Consider the following 20,696-nt stretch of genomic DNA (forward strand, 5'->3'; position numbering starts at 1 on the left):
GAAATTCTGTTTGTATGGTAGTGATTACAGTATGTAGTTAAATGAAATTCCCTTTTAATTTTTCAAATAAGGGCTTTATTTAAATTTAATATAAGATTAGAGCATCTAATTTTTTTCTTGTAATTTCTAAAGTATATTTTAATGTTACATTTTTATAGTTGCAGTGAGTTAGATGTAAAATTATCAAATACTGTAATAAAGATGTCTGCGTAGGGATGCCAGCAGCCATTCCACATGCACTTCAGAACAGGTAATCCACCTGAAGCTAATCATATTCGGGCTTGGGCAGTACTTGAATGGGAGACCAAACAGGAAAAGCTTGGGTTACTGCTGAAAGAAGTGTTGTCAAGGCCAGCAGGGAGGGTTTACCCTTTGGACTAAATGTGGATCCCAGTGCAATGACAGGAACGCTGTAAAAATAGGTGAGACATTAAAAAAAAAAAATCAAGGTCCTGACTCACTGTAGTCATGAAAGATCCCTGGAATAGGATGCATCCCAGTGTCTTGGCACCTCATCTAGGGTTGTATCCTACCTTGTGCTTGACTCTGCCCAGATAGTCCTACCTTTCTTTTTCATATTCACATCCCTGACGCGGCTTTATAAATACACTTTATAAATTAATCGCATATTGTTTATTAGTTTAATGCATCTGATTGTAATTAACCTGTAACAATATAATGGTCCACAGAATGGTCAAACTATTCTAAATACCATAGCTGCTTTAGCGTCATTACTCTCACTGCACCTTCTTCTTCTTTCAGCTGCTCCTGTTAGGATCATCTTTTTCCATATTACTCTCACTGCACCACTCAGAGTATTTATATCACTGTATCTGAGTGTAAATCACAGAAGTACAGCAGCTGTTTGGAAAGAGAATTATCGGTATACAGCATCAAGCAAACGCTGCCTCAGCCATTCGCTATTTGAACTGCTCTCATCCGACAAATGCTTCAGAGCCTTTCCTGTTCAGACCTCGCAGTTCACAAACAGTTTCATCCCAAGAACTATACATGCACTCAGTCACTCCATCAAGTGCTCCTTGTAGAACTGTTTGTACTTGCAAGTTTACAGTGAGTTAATTGTACTTGTGATAGTTATAATATTGCACAACCTGAGTCACTTTATAAAGCACATATTTACATATGATGACGATATCATTTTTAAGATGAAATGCAGCAAAATATATTTATTATATAGATAAAACTTTAACTACACGGTGCCACAGCGCTAGTGAGTAATTTGAGCTTCGTTCACGGTTTCTTCCTGCCTCGCGCTGCATTCTTTCTGTGGCTGACACGACACTGGAAGGATAGATGGATGAAGTAATTAAACATTACGAAGATATTTCAATGTTCCTTAGAAGTTTTGAAGAATCTGCGTTCTAAATTTACAGATGGCTTAACGTCTATTACAGAGCTGAATGTGTGGCGATTGGGTATTTGGAGAAAGAAAAGGAAGGACAGGAATTGGGGGTTAGTACGTTTGAAAAAGACAGTACTGCTGCAATAAAGCATTTCATCGAAGGTCGCACATGGCGCCACAAGCATCTTGTGTAAGACATGAACAATCACTGCACCACGGTGTTCCCATGTTTAATAACATGCTTTAACTCATCATCATGAAAATGATATCACGTATACTTTTCAGTATTTTAATTATTCAGAGAGCTGTAATATCACGAATGTAATGGATTCTGTGTCCTGTCTGAGGAAGAGAAAGAAAGGAAGCACGTAGTGATTCACACACACAGAGCACATAGAAGATCATATACAAAACAGAGCATTTAACGTGCTACTTTAGTTACAATGGGATTTGATAAACTAGTAAATGAAATGATTTTAAGATGAAGTTTATGATGATCTACTTTAATGACAAAATAAACTACGTGATTAAATTGGAAATTTACAGATTAAAGTTGACATTTTGTGCTTTTTTCACACTGTCTTTTTTATTCTCTGTACCCTAATAAGCTTTCACATGACACTCGGACAGTGGGCTACAACTTGCCTTTTCACGGCGACTTTGATATCTGACAACTTCTTTTTTTATTTCGGGCACTGTGCGACTTTGAACTTGAGCTTTCAAGTTTCTCCGACACTCTGTGTCACTCAATCAACTTCCTTTTGTTGTTTATACCACTGTTTAAACCAACAAATAGTACGTTTTTCTTTGCCTCCACTTGGTATTCGCTGAAAGTTTTCTATTTTTCCTCGTACTTTTGCCATTGCCTTTTCACAGAACACTGAGCTTAAGGGCTATTTATATTGATTTGCATATTCAAAGAGGTGTAATTCTGGGAGGAGTTGGGGCGGGACAGCAGGCGCGTGCACGTGCGTTAATTTCCACGCTGACTGAGATTTATGTAGCGGAAGAACATGGAAGTTGGCGAATGCACAGATTTATATATCTGGATTTTTTTGTGCACAAGTACATTTCCGCTTTTGTGCTTACGTCATGTTATCGTGCAAATTCTAAGCATGCCGTTATACATGAGGCCCCTGGTCATATTCTGTCATGTTTATTTTTCTTTTTACCTGCTTCCTTCCAGGAGATCCTAACACATAAAAAATTCAAGGATTCCACCAATTACATATAAAAAATGCAGGCTGATGGTGGTAATATAAAAGGTCTGTGTTAATATTTTTTTTTGCACACTTGTGATTCATTGATTCAAGAAGGACAATATTTAAATGCCATACGGTTCCTAAAAATCATTGTTAATCAGCAGCTGCTTGTATTTTGTTTACCTATCTGCAAATTAGTTTTTCAGCAGGAAATGCATAATAACTCAACATCTAGAAAGTTTTCAAATGGTTCCAGGAATATACAGTAAGGATAGGGTCAGCTTAATGTGCTGGCTGCCTCAATCGCCAGGGGCCTCATGTATAAACGGTGCGTACGCACAGAAATGTTGCGTAAGAACTTTTCCATGTTCAAATCGCGATGTATAAAACCTACACTTGACGTAAAGCCACCCACTTTTCCACAGTACCTCATACCTTGTCGTACGCAAGTTCTCTGCTCGGTTTTGCAGACTGGAGGCACCCAGCGTCAAAGCAGTGCTACTGTTCCTGTGTGATAACACGTTATTTTCCTGACGCAGCTTTATAAATACACTGAGACTAACCGCATATTCTTTATTAGTGTAATGCATCTGATTGTAATTAACTTGTAACAATATAATGGTCCAGGGAACAGCCATAGTATTCCAAATACCATAACTGCGTTAGCGTTGTTGCTGTCACTGCACCTTCTTCTTCTTTCAGCTGCTCCCGTTAGAAGTTGCCACAGCAGATCATCTTTTTCCATATTACAATCACTGCACCACTCGGAGTATTTATATCGCTGTATCTGAGTATGAATCACAGCAGCAGCTGATCGGAAAGAGAGTTATCGGTATACAGCTTTAAGGACACGCTGTCTCAGCCACTGCAAAACGTTTTAAAGCCTTTCCTGTACGAACCTCGTGGTTCAGAAACAGTTTCATCCCAAGAACTTTAAACGCACAAGTGCTCCTTGTAAAACTGTTTGTACTTATAAGTGCAATCACCCCACTGTAAACATGCACTATAGTTATAATATCGCACAACCTGAGCCACTTTATAAAGCGTGTATATACATATGAAGACGATATCATTTTTAAGGTGAAATGCAGCAAAATATGTTTATTAAATTATACAGATAAAACTTTAACTTCATTTAAATAATCTATATTCTTCAATGGGAGTGTCGTGAAGGATAGAATAATTAAACATGTACTACGAAGATATTTCAATGTGCCTTAAATGTTTTGAAGAATCGGCGCTAAACTTACAGATGGCTTAACTTCTATTACAGGGCTGATTGTGTGGCGATCGGTTACTTGGGGAAAGAAAAGCAAGGACTGCAGTGACGGCTACGCCAACATATATTGAATATAAAACAGAAAGAGAAAATAACACAGCTAAAAACGCAGCAACAAATTTCGGCAAAAGTTAAATACTTGTGTCATGAGCACGAGGAGGCTATACAGTGTCCGCAACGGACGTGGCCATCCACTGTGCATAAGCTGCCTTACTGACATTGGCGGGCGAAGGAGCCACCGATTCTTCCTCTGCCCAGTGCCATCACAAGCCTAGAGCCGCCCCTGAGTACTGCTGCAATAAATTATTTAATCGAAGTGAAACCCATGTTTAATAACATGCTTTAACTCCTATCATCATAAAAAATGATATCACGTATACATCTCAGTTTTTTAGTTATTCGGAGAGCTGTAATATCACGAATGTAATGGATTCTGTGTCCAGTTGGAGGAAGAGAGCCGGTTTAAGAAACAAGTAGTGATTCACACACAGGCACATAGAAGATCAAATACAAAACAAAGCATTTAACGTGCTACTTTAATTACGATGTGATTTGATAAGATGAAGTTTATGATGTTCTACTTTAATGACAAAATAAACTACGTGATTTAAAGTGGAAATGTCGAGATTGAAGTTGACATTTCGTGCTTTTTCCCCACCGTGTGCCTTTTTTCTCTGTACCCTAATAAGCTTTTATATGACACTCAGACAGTGGGCTACAACTTGCCTTTTCACGGCGACTTTGATATGTGACGACTTTTTTATTTCCGGCACTGTGTGATTTTCTGAACATGAGCTTTCAAGTTTCTCCAGCACGCTATGTCACTCTATCAACTTCCTTTTGTTGATTATACCATGGTTTATTTGAACAAATAGTATGTTTTTCCTTTGCCTCCACTTGGTATTCGCTAAAATTCTTATTTTCCCTCGTGCTTTTCCCATTTTCTTTTCACAGAATGCTGAGCTTAAGGGCGATTTATATTGATTTGCATATTCAAAGAGGCGTAATTCTGGGTGGAGTTGGGGCGTTACATGAAGCACGTGCACGAGCGTTAGTTTTCACGCTGATCGGGATTTATGTAGCGGAAGAACGTGGAAGTTGGAGTACGCACAGATTCCTGCATCTGGATTTTTCTGTGCATAAGCACATTTCGGCTTTTGTGCTTCCGCCATGTTATAGTGCGAGTTCTACGCACGGCGTTATACATGAGGCCCCAGCTTGCAATCTAAATAATGTTTTGCACTGGGACAAGCTGTTTGGAATGGAAATACAACTAGGATAGGACACATTACAAGTGGCATTGGCCTGCATACCTGCTCTGCACTTTTGACACCTTACTGAGTCCTCACAACAAGTAGTTCAGGCTACTAAAAGCAAACAAGGGATTAACACACTCCAAGGCAGGTAAACCTAAAAACTGGCCACTATGTGCATACTGTTGAAAACAAACTTCACAATAAAATAACTTGTTCAGAAGAACTTCTTTTGAGACAGCCTCTTGGTTTTCTTTCTCCTTTCATTTCACATACCATTCAGGTTACTTGGTGTGAGTGATGACTGGTATGTGTCTTAGCCTTTCCTTTACAAAACATTTTTCCTCCAAACTAATGTTTAAAAAGCTCACTAATTTCAGCTCTTTCTACTTATTTGTTCTGCTTGAGGTAACAACTCAGTTTATTTTTGTATAGCACTCTGAGTTTAGGCTTGGTGTACTTTGCACATGTACATTATAATCTTCTGTCCCACTTTCATTTTTCTCACATTTATTTGTAAAGCAATTTATGTTTTAACATTTAGGTCTGCAGAATGGCTCACATAAACCAGGGAATCAGAATAAATGTGTGTGTGCCATTTTACTTATGCAGAATATAAACTTTACAAAGGAATTAAGAATGTGCATGATTACATGACTTCACCAGCATAAGAATTACTGTGCCACAAAATATTTGGAAGTGGGTTTTGAATACAATGTTCCTTAGAATAAAACCTGAGAAACAAAAAACACGCCACTCAACTGTCCGTCCATATCCGAGGTCGGGTCGCGGGGGCAGCAGCTTGAGCAGGGACGCCCAGACTTCCCTCTCCTCGGCCACTTCTAACTTTTCCGGAGCAATCTCGAGGCATTCCCAGGCCAGCCGGGAGACATAGTCCCTCCATTGTGTCCTGGGTCTTCCCCCAGGCCTCCTCCCGATTGGACATGCCCAGAACACCTGGCCAGGGAGGCGTCCAGGAGGCATCCTGATCAGATGCCCGAGCCACCTCATCCGACTCCCCTCGATGCGGAGGAGCAGCGGCTCTACACTGAGCCCCTTCCGGATGACTGAGCTTCTCACCTTATCTTTAAGGGAAAGCCCAGACACCCAGCGGAGGAAACTCATTTCAGCCGCTTGTATTCGCGATCTCATTCTTTCGGTCACTACCCATAGCTCATGACCATAGGTGAGGGTAGAAACGTAGATCGACTGGTAAATTGAGAGTTTTGCCTTACGGCTCAGCTCCTTTTTCACCCCGACAGACTGATGCAGAGCCCGCATCACTGTGGACGCTGCACCGATACGCCTGTCAATTTCACGCTCCATTCTTCCCTCACTCGAGAACAAGACCGGAGATACTTGAACTCCATTTGGGGCAGGATCTTGCCCCCCAACCCTGTGAGGGCACTCCACCCTTTTCCGGCTTAGGACCATGGTCTTAGATTTGGAGGTGCTGATTCCAATCCCAGCCGCTTCACACTCAGCTGCGAACCGATTCAGAGAGAGCTGAAGATCACGGCCTGATGAAGCAAACAGGACAACATCATCTGCAAAAAGCAGTGACCCAATCCTGAGTCCACCAAACCAAAACCCCTCAACACCCTGGCTGCGCCTAGAAATTCTGTCCATAAACGTTATGAACAGAATCGGTGACAAAGGGCTGCCCACCACTCAACTAAGAATTGTAATTGTCTTTAAACAGAACTGCAATTAGAATTTCACTTTTAGTCTGTAAGCGTGACACCATACTTGTTACAATATTTAAAAAGGCACTTCAGCTACAGAACTACACAGCTTCAACTGGGAAAGAACTTGGAAAAGGCCAGTCACCAAGATAATACTGTGCAATTGATACATCAAGTCCCACAAGAGGGCAGCAATGAACCAAAAATGTTAAAAACCTGTTGAGCCATAGCATCACAATTCAAAGAGCTTCTGCAAGCCTTGTCCATTGTAAGTTAAAACATAAGTAAAATAGAAATAACAATGTCTGATGCGGTTCTAAATAAATATCCTGGAAACACTGATGTGTGTTAATTATTGAAAATGATTGGAGATGTTTTTACATACATGTTTACAAGTAAACCTTTCTTCGCTTTATGGATGCAGCTGCATTTTTCAGAGTTTCCAAAATTCTTCAGCTAGTGGAAAGCTTCTGACATCATGACACACATTAAGATTCCACAGTTCAAATGTTTTTGCCTAGAAAGTTTTACTGAAATTCAAAGTAAAATGGTTGACACAAAAATGAAGAGAAATGTTGCTAATCTACCCACAAAAAATAAAATGTCTTGCTTAGGATGTTTTTGTTGAAGGCTTAAATCTTGCCTACATTTCTTTAAGTTTCTGTATAGCATGACATACTTTGGTGTACATTAATATATACGTATACATTTAAGTTTTTGTACATGGTCAGAAAACTATATGCCTCTGTACCTTTCCCTTTGCAAACTCATTCTGGTCGTATCTGTAATATTACATTAAAAATACAGCAGGATATTAAGAATGTCCCATTAACATACATGGGTTATGAGGGGGTCCAGCTTAGATCCTGGGGGGCCGCAGCGTCTGCAGGTTTTTTTCTATTTTCTTAATGATCAGTTTCTTCTAATTCACTTATTTTGCTTTAATTTCAATTGAGCTGCTGTTTAGAGACCTCCGACACTTTGTTTCTTTTATGTCATGATTAGAAACCAAACAATAATGATACAAAGTGAGCCAGCATGTGACCAGCTAGCCTGTCCATCATACAATATAAGAAAATAAAGACAGGTGAAAGTTCATAAAACATTTTGATGGTGCTTTCTGCTGTGGTCGAATGAAAGCACCAACAAGCCATGGAATTAAAAATTGGGTACAATTAACAACAAGAATCAGCTTCTAATTAAGGAACTGGCTGGAGTTGGAGGCCTCTGATTTAACTAGTCTTCTGTTGGCTCACTTCACATCTTATTTTTGTTTGGCTTCCATTTAAGGAAAAAAAAAAGCAATTCAGAGTACCAAGCATTAAAAAACAAAGGCAATTAAAATAACGGGAAAAGAAGGCAATTAACAGCATAAAATGGTCACTAATTAGGAAAGAGAAAAACCTGCAGCCACTGTGGCTCTCCGTGTTCGGAGCTGGACATTCCTGTGGCAGGGGATGAAACGGAATCGTCCATTATCTATATAGCTATGTAAAACTTACATTCCATTATAATTAAGCACTTGGGTGAATTTACACTGTAAAAGACAATCCTTGTAAGCTAATGTTAATCGCGATGGTTTAGGTAGGCCACAGTAAAAGTATAACAGCAGCATTAATTCTATGTTTTGACAAAATGTGTCTACCTGACAAATGAAAGAGTGTGGAATAAAATCTTTGGCTTAGTAAGACTTAGTGATTGGATTTTGGAGACTTACCAAGGATGACTCAGTAGCAGGCACAGCTGTTACCTACCTACTGGCTCCTGAGCCCTGGTTTAATTCCTAGCGGGGCTGTCATCTGTTTGAAGTTGCATGTTATCCTTCTGATCTGGGCAGGTTTTGTCCTGTGACTATTGTTTCCTCATGGGTATAAGGTGTGCTTCAGGTCTATTGCTTGCTTTAAATTGAGTGATCTTTGGTCTGTTTTCTATTTTGTGCATGTCGGTGCCACCCAGTAAGCTCCAGCCAACTACCATCCTGATCCAGATGAAGTGTGTTTCGGAATGGATGGGCTTAATGAGCTAGGGTAAACAGCCATTGAATATAATGAATTTGTAAGTCTCCATTACAGCCATAGTACAGCCTGACAGAAAGGCTCACACTTGATTTTGGGCCTCATGGTTAGAAAAAAAAAAAAGACCACAGACAGTCTGCAAAGGCAGTAACATCTTCTGCACTTTAACCTGAGCATTGGAGTTCCCCAGAGTTTTATGCTCAGCCCACATCTGTTCACCTTGGTATCTCATGACTGTACTGCAATATACAGCTCCAACATCATTATCAAGTTTGTTAATGACACAACAGTAGTGGGTCTCCTCAGCATTGACGATGAAAAATATGGCCCTGTCGTGGTCTCAGTACCTCCTTAATCAAAAAGGCACAGCAGCAACTCCTCACTACATTCTATGGTGGCACCATTCAAAGCATACTTACGGTTGCATTACTGTTTGGTATAGGAAATATAATGTGTCTGATCGCAAGTCTACACATTGGATAGTGTGAATTGCAGAGACTGTCATTGGGACTTCTCTCCGATCCATCACGGACATGCTCACAAAGTATTGCATCCATTAGCTCTCCAGCAGTGTGAGGGATCTCTCCCACTATATCTTTGCCCAGCTTTCATCTGGCAGAAGGTATCAGAGACCAACACTGCCAGACGGAACAATAACTTCTTCGCACAGGCAGTCAGGCTCCTGAACACAATGTTACCTTTTCTATGCATGTGCCGCTTTATCATAGGCTATTGAGTTACTGTACTGCATTCCTTGCATATTGTGCATCTCCTATCATCACAGATTACTATTTCGTCAATATGATGTTGAATTGTACAGATGATGTTCCTCGTTCTGTATTACCTTATGCAAATTTACCCATCCCTCTGTATTATATTGTTATGCCAATTTTCTAAATATTATTCTGTGGCCCTGGGAAACCTAATTTCATGCCATTGAATAATGTACAAGGTATGTATTTGTGTAGATGGTATGACAATAAAGACCACTTAACTCGATACTCGTAATTGCTGCAAACGTTCTCTGAGAGAACTGTGAAATCTGGTCCAGAAGAATGTATTATGTTAGTAAGTTAATTGCCTTTAATATTTATGTAGTTGTATAAATAGCCTTTAAAATGTAAATACTGCAAGATTGCACTGCTTAGGCGTTGATGACAATTACAACTGCCAATCTATACACTAGCAGGACTGAGGACCTTACCTTAATGGAGACACTCTTAAATGCAAACTATATAAAACGGGCTTTAACGCTGATGCAAAAAAGAATTAATGCAGTTTAAGGTGACAAAATGTACATCTGTATTCTACTGAATTTGAATGTTAATAAATAAATATAGACTATTCCGTTCAAGGAAGAAGAAAAAAATACGACCTGTCTTTAAAAGCCTCCAGGACATCGCAAGACAGAAACAAGTTTAAGTGACAGCTGTTAAGTTTCTTTGCATATACGTTTCATACTGACAGAACTACTTTTCTTCGAGATTTAACCATATTGCAAAATATTTTGAAATTGCACGTCATTAGGGTCAAAAAGTGGAACCACATATGTCAGTTCTGTTTCACGATTATGGATTAACATTAAACTATTATGCCGCTCACGCCGACGTCACCACGCCACTAGGAATTGAACTACAATTACCAACATGCATTGCGGAAAAGATTCCCGCCTCCATGATTTCTGCGACGAGACTGATTGGATGATGTGGCTTCTCTTTTCCTTCGGATTTAAGTCTGTTCTCCGCGCTGTTTGGCGGCTTCAGTTGGAAAAATAGTTTGGGCGTCATTGAGCGTTTAAACTGAGCAGACCAATTAACAGGTTTTAGTGTTTAATCAAGAACAAAGGTTTTCTGCAATTAAATCACTCACTGGAGCGCGGTGAGTCGGTTACCGTTGAAGCTCATGAGGAGGAAGACAAGTTTAGATTAGCGTCTGGAAGTAGTAGCTCGGCGAACTTTATTCTTGTGTTATGTTAAGTGCGAGTCTTTAGGTCGCAGGGCGAATCTGCAACCTGCTGTATCATAAACCAGTCAAAGCAGACCGGAGAATATCTCACTCTTTAATTCCACTTCAGGACTGCACCATGGTGGAGATTTTCTCTGGCCGATCGCTTTTCAATAAGGACGGGGATATAGTAGACCCTGAAGATGCTCTGCGAAACAAAGTGGTTGGTCTTTATTTCTCCGCCGGCTGGTGTCCTCCTTGCAGAGATTTCACGCCAATTCTGTGCGACTTCTACACGGAACTGGTGGAAGAATCTGATCCTCCTGCCCAGTTTGAGATTGTGTTCATCTCGGCGGACAAGAATCCCGAAGACATGGTGGAGTATATGCACGAGATGCATGGAGACTGGCTGGCACTGCCCTGGAATGATCCTTTTAAAAAGTGAGTGAAGAAACTTTTCTCCCTCTTTTGGGTGGTTGGGGTCATATTTGACAAACGTCACTCAAAGTTTTATACATGGGGGGTGGGGGGTGGAAAGACCCATCTTTATCTTCTCACACCCTCCACCAAATGCTTCAGAGAAAAGGGGATTTGGAAGGTGTACCTTCTTCGCTGATGTTCAGCTTAATTTGTTTCAAATCATGTTTTCTTTCTGTAGATAACTAACTCATAATGAGTAGATTTCACCAGGGTCCAGTCCCATGTTTTTCACCCTAAAATACTATCCTAAACATGTATTGTTACAAATATTTAAAATGAAAACATAGGCCAAATAAGCTTTACATTAAAAATATTACTAGATTCACATTGCTAGTTGCTTCTTCAAGTAACCACTAAAGAGGAGCACAAGATCTTGATGAATCTTGGTAGGCCAATAGTGGAATGTGGATACGTGCGTACACATAATTGCAAATGTTTATGCATAAAATATACTGTAAATGTGTTATACATAGGATGAGTAATTTTGGTTAGTGTCCATATTGCTTCCCCATTGTATCTTTTTCATTTTAAGTTTTAAAGTGTCTATCAAAGTAGCAGACTTTAACAAATGGTAGTCATTGTGATGAAATAAAAATAAAATGATTTTTTTTTCCAGAGCTTCTGTCACTTACATTCATTGGTTATACTAATAATGTAACATTCACACCTGCCCATGTAAACCAAACAATTGCAATTTCTTGCCCTTGTTAATCGAGTTTCAATACATTATGATGGATTCCCAAACTATGCAACAGTTATTGAAGTTGACATAATTTCTTATACATCTTTGCATCATTTGTGTTTCAAAATGTGCTTTTTAATCATTTGCATACTTTTATTTTTGATTGCAGTGCAGTTTGGTTCTCCTTTAGTTACACAAAATTAAGAAATAAGTGTTTTCATACCTAATCAGTGTACAGTGTTAAAGATTACATGTTGTTTCTTTCCTTTCTGTTGTGCATCTTCATGAAATGTACAACTCTTTAGTAGTGCTGTGCAGAATTAACTAGTACTTTGGATTTTCTTCTGTAAGTGCTTAATCCATGCAACTCAAGCAGCAAGGCAGACTTGTTGAGTTTGGGTAGCGTTTCCCTTTAGGTGGATTCCTAAATGAAGGGAGTACTTCACACGGAATTAATTTCACCTCCACAGTTGTGTATTGATATGCACTCACACACACAACTTTTCTAATGTAATTAATTATGTGACCTGGTGTAGATGCTTCAGTCCTAAGTTGCAAAAAAAATTAGTTTATTTCTTTTTAAAAAAAATTTGATTTACAAACACAATTTCTTATGTAAAGCTGGTGTATGTCTTTTACTGTGATAGATTGGTGCCTTTTCCTGGATTGACTTCTGCCTTGTACCTGATGTTGCCAAGACAGTTGGTTTAGGTGGTGGTTGAGAGTGTTATGTATGGCTTTGAAATGTGAAAAGAAACTAAAGTGCCAGGAGAAAATGTGCATCTCCTCTCACACAGTAAATGGGCTGGAAACTGAAACTATCACTAAAAGTTTTCCTGTATGTAGTAAATGATGAAGTTCCCAATGCTTTCCTCTTCATGGGCTTTTAATTCCCCCATTAAGGAAAGCGGGGTGGTGTCAATAGCATTTTCTGACATTCCTAATTCAGTTCAAGGTCACGAGAGGCTGGAGCCTATTCCAGTAGTATCAGTTACAAAACAAGAACAAGCAGAGTGGGATGACATTCTCTTACAGACTTAAGTTCTGGCCAGCTGAGAATCAGTTAACCTAATGCATATGTTTGGGGTGTTGAAGGAAAACTGGAGTACATGTGAACTAAAAAAAAAAAAAATACATGAAGACAACTCGGCCTCTCCATCTGGACAATAACCAGTCTAGTATTTGAACCCAGGGTGGTAGATCTGTGAAGTATCTGTGTTTAAAAACTGCACCATGCAGTTGATGAATTTATGTAAGTCTGAAATGTAAGAGTGGGGAAAAGAGCAGGCTGTAACACATTGAACTGTAACTATTTCACATTACAAATGTGTAATGAAAAACATATTGCATTGTAAAGCTACATGCTTGCACTCACTCTTGTTAATTGGCAATGATAAATCTTCCAAAATGCACACATCTTTTGTATAGAGGAAAGTTCAAGGAACTAGCCAAACAAAGAGAACATACATTGGATTTATGTAGCAATGCTACCTTGCCTAGTTTCGTCATGTAACATTTAATTATTTGAAATGCTTTAACCTGTTCTGATGTTGTCTTGGTTAGCACCTTGATGCAGTGCTTAGGGCTGCTTCGTTATAACTTCATATTTCTGGAATTCTTAGCCTATCTTGTGCTTGCTTTTTACTTTCTTGTATACAAAGTACAGGGAAATTATTGTAATCATCCAAAGATTCAATGTTGAGATTTTGATGAATCTCGATGTTTTTAGACCTCCCTGAATCCGAAAATACCATTTTAGGAATTGTGTGTGTACATGTGTGTATTTAAACACAATAACTTGAATACGCTTTTAATTAGATCAGTCAAATTTTGCATACGAGTATTAGGTACGAAACATAGGTTTCTATCAACTTTTTGGTTATTTACATTAACTAGAATTGGTACTTTTACCTTTTATTCATGCAGCTGCAGAGTCCGATTTGTTCAACTTTATTTTTGTTCAATATATTACTAATTTGTTTTGATTTGTTTTTGATGGTTCTTTAATGTATATAATGTAAAAATATAATCATTTTGTAACTGTTTACTTCTCAAATATCCATCCCCATGTCTGAGTATACGAGAAAGTTTAGGGGAGACCACTCCTGATTTTTCTCTATATGTCCATGTAGCATTTATGAATTTCATCCACATCTATGAGATATGCAGGTTAGCTTGATTGATAACAATACATTTTTCCAATACGAGCGAATTTGTCCTTCAATGAATGTGAAATCTGTTCATGGCTGTTTCCTATCTTTTGCTTGATGCCACTCATATATGTAGATCCTGGCCACACATATTATAATTGAATGGATTTTGATGTATAAGCAAATTAATGATGTTGCCTGTAATATTTGTATTCAGATTGTACCAGACAAGTGTTGTGGAATGTGTATCAGTTAAGACTTTACCTTCTGCTTATTGTAAATTTGCTTATTATGCTCCTCTTTATGATGTGCATACATTTTTTTTAATTTGAAGGTATATGCATACATTTAACCTGAAGTCTTCCCCCCTGGCAGATGTATGGATTAACAATCGGTCTTCTAAAGCATGTCATTTAAAGGAGGCTTATGTTTCAGCTTAAATGGATTTGATTTATAAATAGTCCCTTCGTAAGTATATGGGAGCACAGTTTGGATTATGTGTTTTAAAATTAATATTATTGGCAGCAAGTTTGCAGAGTCTGCTTGTTTTTGATCTTCATTATCTCAGAGTTATAAATAATTGACCACGACTTCTTTTCTCCATTCTCAAAGTACACATTTTTCAATTAAATATAACTTTAGAATTAATTTGCTTGGAATACGTTTGTATAAGTTAGCAGAAAATCTGAAGTATGAAGTCAACAAAAAAAAATAAAGCAGTTCTTCCCTTCAGTCGGAAATCTGTTATAGGTGGCTCTTGTATGCAGTGTTTTAAAAAAAAATCTTGCAGTACTGTACCAAAAATGTGATGGAAGGCAAGGGCTGTAAAATCAAAGAAGCCATTAATTACAAGATTCCGGATTCTTTAAAAAGAAGTTGTATCTTAAACAACATTTGCTGTGGACTGCAACAAAAATGGCTGTTCGTCACCTTTTACGAGAGTGATAGTCTGATGTTGGCAGAGAGCTGCCGAGACTGTTGCCACAAAGCTGTTTGCAAGGTACAGTGAACCCTTGTTTATCACGGTTAATCCATTCCAGACTCTACCGTGATAAATGAATTTTCGCGAAGTAGGATTCTTTATTTATAAATCGAATATTTTCGCAGTTAGAGTATAGAAAACCTGTTTATGACCTTCTAAATACGTTTTTTAACATTATTAGAGCCCTCTAGACATGAAATAACACCCTTTATTCACCAATACACTCGTATTACCCAATATATTAGACAAAATAAGAGAAAATAAGACATATTAGATGTTACAAATATCATATTACTAGGCGCACTCGCCTTTTAAGGCGACCGACTTTTATCCTCAATTTTTGTGCGCTCCATGTGTACATCAGGCATGTAAATGTATGGAATGAGAACATCAAAGTGCCCATTCATAACATCTCCTGAAAACGTAAGTTTTTTTTTTTATCCCCTCAAGTGCCTGTCCAAAATCGTACAATGTCAGCCCGAATCTGTACCGCTAAAGACAGAGTTTCATGCACTAAATAAGCTGTAGATGAGAATAAGCAAGCACCATCTCCCCTGATATTTACTACGCGGTGAGGCATTTGTACTCCATCAACATTAATTATTTCCAGAGACATAATTTTTTCTATTTTTCCAGCGCATTGCGCACAAAAGCAAGGGAACGATGAGAGCACCAGAACTCTGCTCACATCGCGTCGCTTCGTACCTCAAGCTGCAAGTAGTAAGTCTGTAATAAGCGGAATACCGCTACGCTTTGCACTCACGGGACGGAAGGGCAATCCCAAATGCTTTTATATAGTAGATTATTGTACTGTACATTTAATTGCACACAACCACTAACCTATGAAGGCACGACCTCAGTAGGAGAGTCTTCAGAGGTGGTGCAGTATCTTCAGCAGGTGCGTTGTTGTCTTCAGCAGGTGCGTTGTTGTCTTCAGCGAAGAAGTACTACGAGTAGGCAGTGGGTGTCTGGGTGCGCGGCTGAAGAACATCTTGATAGGCAGTTGCTGGCGCTGTCTTTTCATATGTGTGAGGAGGCTTTTGTAGGGTATTGCCATCTTTAATCATATCCAAGAGTTTCACCTTCTCCTGGATAGTAAGCATCTTAGTTTTATTGTCGGAAGGCTTAGAAAAAGCAGCACATTTAGGAGCCATCATAGGGCTTAGATAAAAGTTCTCAGAAGGCGCATGCGTAGTGACGTAAGCGCGTATGAGAAAAAAATCGCGATAGAGTGAAGCCGCGAAAGTCGAAGCGTGATATAGCGAGGGATCACTGTAATGTGAGAACGAACTATTAAGGCCAAGATATGTTCTGCGCTAAATCTATATCAATAATAAAATAAAAAAGATGGCTACTTAATAATGCCTTTGAAAAGAGATTTGAAGAAATTTTCAAAATTCATATTGTCAAACACTGCTGTCTGCTACATTAATTTTACAAATGTGTTTATTTTCTAGTGATTTGCAGAAGAGGTACAACATCACAGCCTTCCCAAAGCTGGTCATCGTGAAGGAGAATGGGGAGGTCATTACTGATAAAGGCCGAAAACAAATCCGAGAACAAGGACTAGCCTGTTTCAGAAACTGGTTGGAAGTGGCAGAAATATTTCAGAACTTTCCTGGTTAAAATGTTATAGACATAAATGCCAGGAATTTTTACATTTTTGTTTTGCTTTAAAATGTTTATTTTATTACAATAGACTGCTATGCAAATATTTAATATGATATATAGTTTTATTAATCTTGCTATTTATTAAGGATTATAAGAATTATATTTTAAAGTTGATTTATTTATTTATCAGATGCCGAAAGCTCTAAAATACACACAAAAAAATCCCATTATTTTCTTAATCTTTCTATCTGTCACAACTCTGTAAACATCATGCTAGAGAATACCTCATATATTAAGGCCTCCTAAGTAAAAGTGTAGCATAGATGGTCCCCTGTTTGAGAACTTCCAGAATTACTGTATGTTTGACTGTCCTTTTAAATATTAACTACTTATAATTCATTACATCTTTGTATAAAAAAGTGAATTACAAGGCTTTTTACCATGTTCAGTCTGTCTATTGTCTTTGCCAAAAGGAAATCTGTAGTTAATGTTTTTGGCTAGAGGGGTTTAGATTTTACTGTATTTAACATATCTTTATTTCATGTTTATTCTCAAATGTGCATAGTACAATGAAATTCATACTTGCACGTCAACCACAGACGAATGACAATAGTACAGCAGTGAAAGATAGAAGACAATCAATGCAATGTCTTGCATTGAGTTTAGTATACAGAGTATGCATGAGGCTTATGGCCTGTGGATAAAAACTGAGTGCATGAGGTAAGCTGATTTGTTTTCTATTAAAAAAAAATTTTAGCATTTTACTACTTTCTTGGTTACAGTGAATGGTGGCATGTTGTATGTTGGTCAAACATGCAAATAAGAATTTCACTGTACTCTGTACACCTGTCACTCTTAGTATTTCTGGAGGAGTATTTTGTCATTCTGTTTCTTTTTTAGTCCATTTAAGCTTTCGTTAGACATTAGAGATGACCTCTTAAATCTTCAGGTATTGCTTTAAGGAGCACTGCAAGGAAGAAAGCTGAATTCAACTGGCAAAAAGCTTTAAAAATCTAATTAAACATAACTAAGGAAATGTTTTCTCCTGTAATGACCCACCATTGTGCAATATACCTGTGGCAATGTTCTGCCTTTCATTTACTTCCAGACTGTGCAATAACATTAAAAAAGCAAGTGTACATAAAATCCCCCCATCAAAGGTTGTATGTTAGGCAACTGGATTCTGGACTGGATAAGTTGGTTTAATGATAAATAGATGGATGTTCATAAACTCATGTCATGCATCCATCTTACATTTTTAGGCCAGGCCCATGGAGTTAATGTCCGTAGTATGTTACTTATGCCAGAGGAAAAAAAATACCTACATAAAGCAAATTCTTGCTATGAAGTAATTAAATGTGCTGTGGAAAAATGTGTTGGACTCTGGAAATGTTTTTTTTTTTAATAAAAAAATCTGTTTGCCCAGCTGACTGGATCCAGTACATAACCCAGTAATTGTGGGCTCAAAACAGCAATAGATGGGTTTGCCAGTCCAGCTTAGAAATTGTTTTCCATATCTTCCAAAGTAAGTACTGTAAGTAATATAGCTGACCTTTCATAATGTGGGTTTATTGATTAATGATTGTAATTCAATTTAATAAAACCGATTCGTCTTATGTGATCTCTCATGTTTTACATTGCCAATATTTCTTGAGGACCATTTGCACTTTAAAGGTTGTATTTTTTTCGGGGGGTTAAATGTACAGATGTGCTTATGTATTTCCAATTGTAAACTGTTTAAAAGTAAAGTATTAACTTTCACAGAGAAAACTAACCATGATTCCCAGTTTTGAACCCGAGTCAATTATTAAAACTACATCTTGTCTGGTCCATGTTACAGAAATAGCCACAAACCAGGAACATTATTTAGTAAGCATGTTCTCCAATGGTGGAGGACTACTGGGCCACAGAAAAATGGAAGTTTAAAAACAACAATTTAAATTGAACTAAACTATTGTCCTATGCCAGCTAGCTAGAAAGTAACTGTAAGTTATCAGTTGAGCTTTAGAGTTGCAGCCAGCCACTTTAAACTCATTCAGTCGTGGGTCACTGATGACTTATACTATTTTGATAACTAAAGTTGTCCATACTCAAATCTAGTATATGCTGAAATGTGGAGATGGCCTTAGTTGAACTTGCATGGTCCCTCACATAACCACTCATTTAAGCTGCACTCTTGAGTTCTTTAGCACACAAAAAGTGTTTAAAATGCTGCGCATTGCCATTGTGTTAAAATGCTGCATGTTTCAGTTTTGTGCATATTACATCTAATTACAGTTTGACATTGGGATGTGGTGAGTATGATGAAAGGGAAAGGAAAGCAGGATAAAATTGAAAATTGTTATTTTTTGGTGCTTTTTAGAAGGCTAATGCTAAATATTAGTGTTACTGCCCATGTTATAGTTAGGAAGCATTTCCTAAAGTGAGTACAGTAAATCATATTGTCACTTTGTGTTAATTGACCTGACATTCACCATAAAGGGACGACCTTTGACTGTAGCTGTACTAAACTGCAAATGTGAAGAGAGTTTATCATTGTAAAATGGAAGTATCTGTTTTCCGTCATTCCTCTATTTTGAAGTGTATCAAATATTGAATTTTATACTGTAACATAATTGGTGTGAGGAAACAAGGGGCACCAACTCTCAAACTTCATTTATTGAAAATTGCACTAGAAAAAGTTGGGCTTTGAACAAACTAGCTTATTTTGACACTTGCTTTGGCTGATTTGGTTGGTGTTTCTTACACTCTAATTTCTAGGTTTCATAAGGAGTAGTATCTACTTAAGCCTCATCACACTACACAACATTCCCAGTGATTCCCATCTATCTATTCCGAACACATTTCTCCAGTTTTGATGTCACTACACTGGTTACCTGTGTCTTTCAGAATTGATTTTAAAATTCTGCTTATGGTTTACAAAGCCTTAAATAATCTCGATCCATCTTGTATATCGGAATGTCTAACACCTTATGTTCCAAATCGTAAACCTTAGATCCTCAAATGAGTGTCTCTTTAGAATTTCAAGAGCAAAACTTAAAAGAAGTGGTGAGGTTGCCTTCTGCTGTTCTGCACCTAAAATCTGGAATAGCCTGCCAATAGCAATTCGCCAGGCTAATATAGTAGAGCACTTTAAAACACTGCTGAAAACACATTACTTTAACATGGCCTTTTTATAACTTCACTTTAACTTAATCCTGATACTCTCTACGTTCAATTCATCATAATAACTATTCATGGTGGCTCTAAAATCCGTACTGACTCCTACTCTATCTTCTGTTTATTTTCCGGTTTCTTTGTGGTGGCGGCCTGCGCCACCACCACCTACTCAAAGCATCATGATGCTCCAACAATGATGGATGGATTAAAAGGCAGAAGTCTATGTGACCATCATCATCAAGTCCTTCCGTGAATCCAAACCCAAAATCCAAAGAGGACTGTTTCATTTATGTTAGGTAGAATGCCCAGAGGGGACTGGGCGGTCTCATGGTCTGGAATCCCTGCAGATTTCATTTTGTTCTCCAGCCGTCTGGTTTTTTTTTTTTCCTGTCCACCCTGGCCATTGGTCCTTACTCTTATTCTATTGTAATTAATGTTGACTTATTTTATTTTCTTACTGTGTCTTTTATTTTTTTATTCTTCATTATGTAAAGCACTTTGAGCTACTTTTTTTTTGCATGAAAATATGCTATATAAATAAATGTTGTTGTTGTTGTTATTGCAAACTTTATTTACCTAATCATAGGGGGACGGGAACAGTTGCTGTGCACTCCCATGATCTCCAGTCATGAAGTTTCACATCACTGGTGTCTCAGTCAGAACAGTCCGCAACTCACCCAGATTGATTTTGTTTTGAATTGCAGGGGCATTCTCATGGTTGTGTAAAAACTGACACCACTGAGTGTTCACTCTAAAGCACAATGCATGCAGCACTGCTCTGAGGAAAGAAGGGACAAGGGTGTTTTGGACTGCAGATAGAAGAGAAGTCTGACTTTCTGATGTCTTGTTTGTCATACCATGAATGAAAAGGGCATAGATTGTGAATGAACT

At 38.1% G+C, this 20,696-nt stretch overlaps 1 protein-coding gene across 1 annotated transcript; it reads left to right on the top strand.

Moving 5' to 3' along the window:
• The first annotated feature begins 10,505 nt into the window (after positions 1-10,505).
• On the top strand, positions 10,506-19,516 carry nxnl2 (nucleoredoxin like 2). The gene is made up of 2 exons (XM_039759447.1): positions 10,506-11,182; positions 16,493-19,516. Exons 1-2 carry the CDS (start codon positions 10,881-10,883, stop codon positions 16,659-16,661), a joined length of 471 nt encoding a protein of 156 aa, XP_039615381.1. The 5' UTR covers positions 10,506-10,880; the 3' UTR covers positions 16,662-19,516.
• The last annotated feature ends 1,180 nt before the right edge of the window (positions 19,517-20,696 follow it).

The sequence above is a fragment of the Polypterus senegalus genome, chromosome 7 (genome assembly GCF_016835505.1).
Source record: "Polypterus senegalus isolate Bchr_013 chromosome 7, ASM1683550v1, whole genome shotgun sequence".
NCBI classification, from domain to species: Eukaryota; Metazoa; Chordata; class Cladistia; order Polypteriformes; family Polypteridae; genus Polypterus; species Polypterus senegalus.

What these genes read in the sequence shown, in the direction of transcription:
- nxnl2 (XM_039759447.1), top strand. Translation starts at nt 10,881, where the DNA reads ATGGTGGAGATTTTCTCTGGCCGATCGCTTTTCAATAAGGACGGGGAT. An exon ending in TGGAATGATCCTTTTAAAAA is followed by an intron (nt 11,183 to 16,492) that starts GTGAGTGAAGAA and finishes TTTATTTTCTAG; the next exon opens with TGATTTGCAGAAGAGGTACA.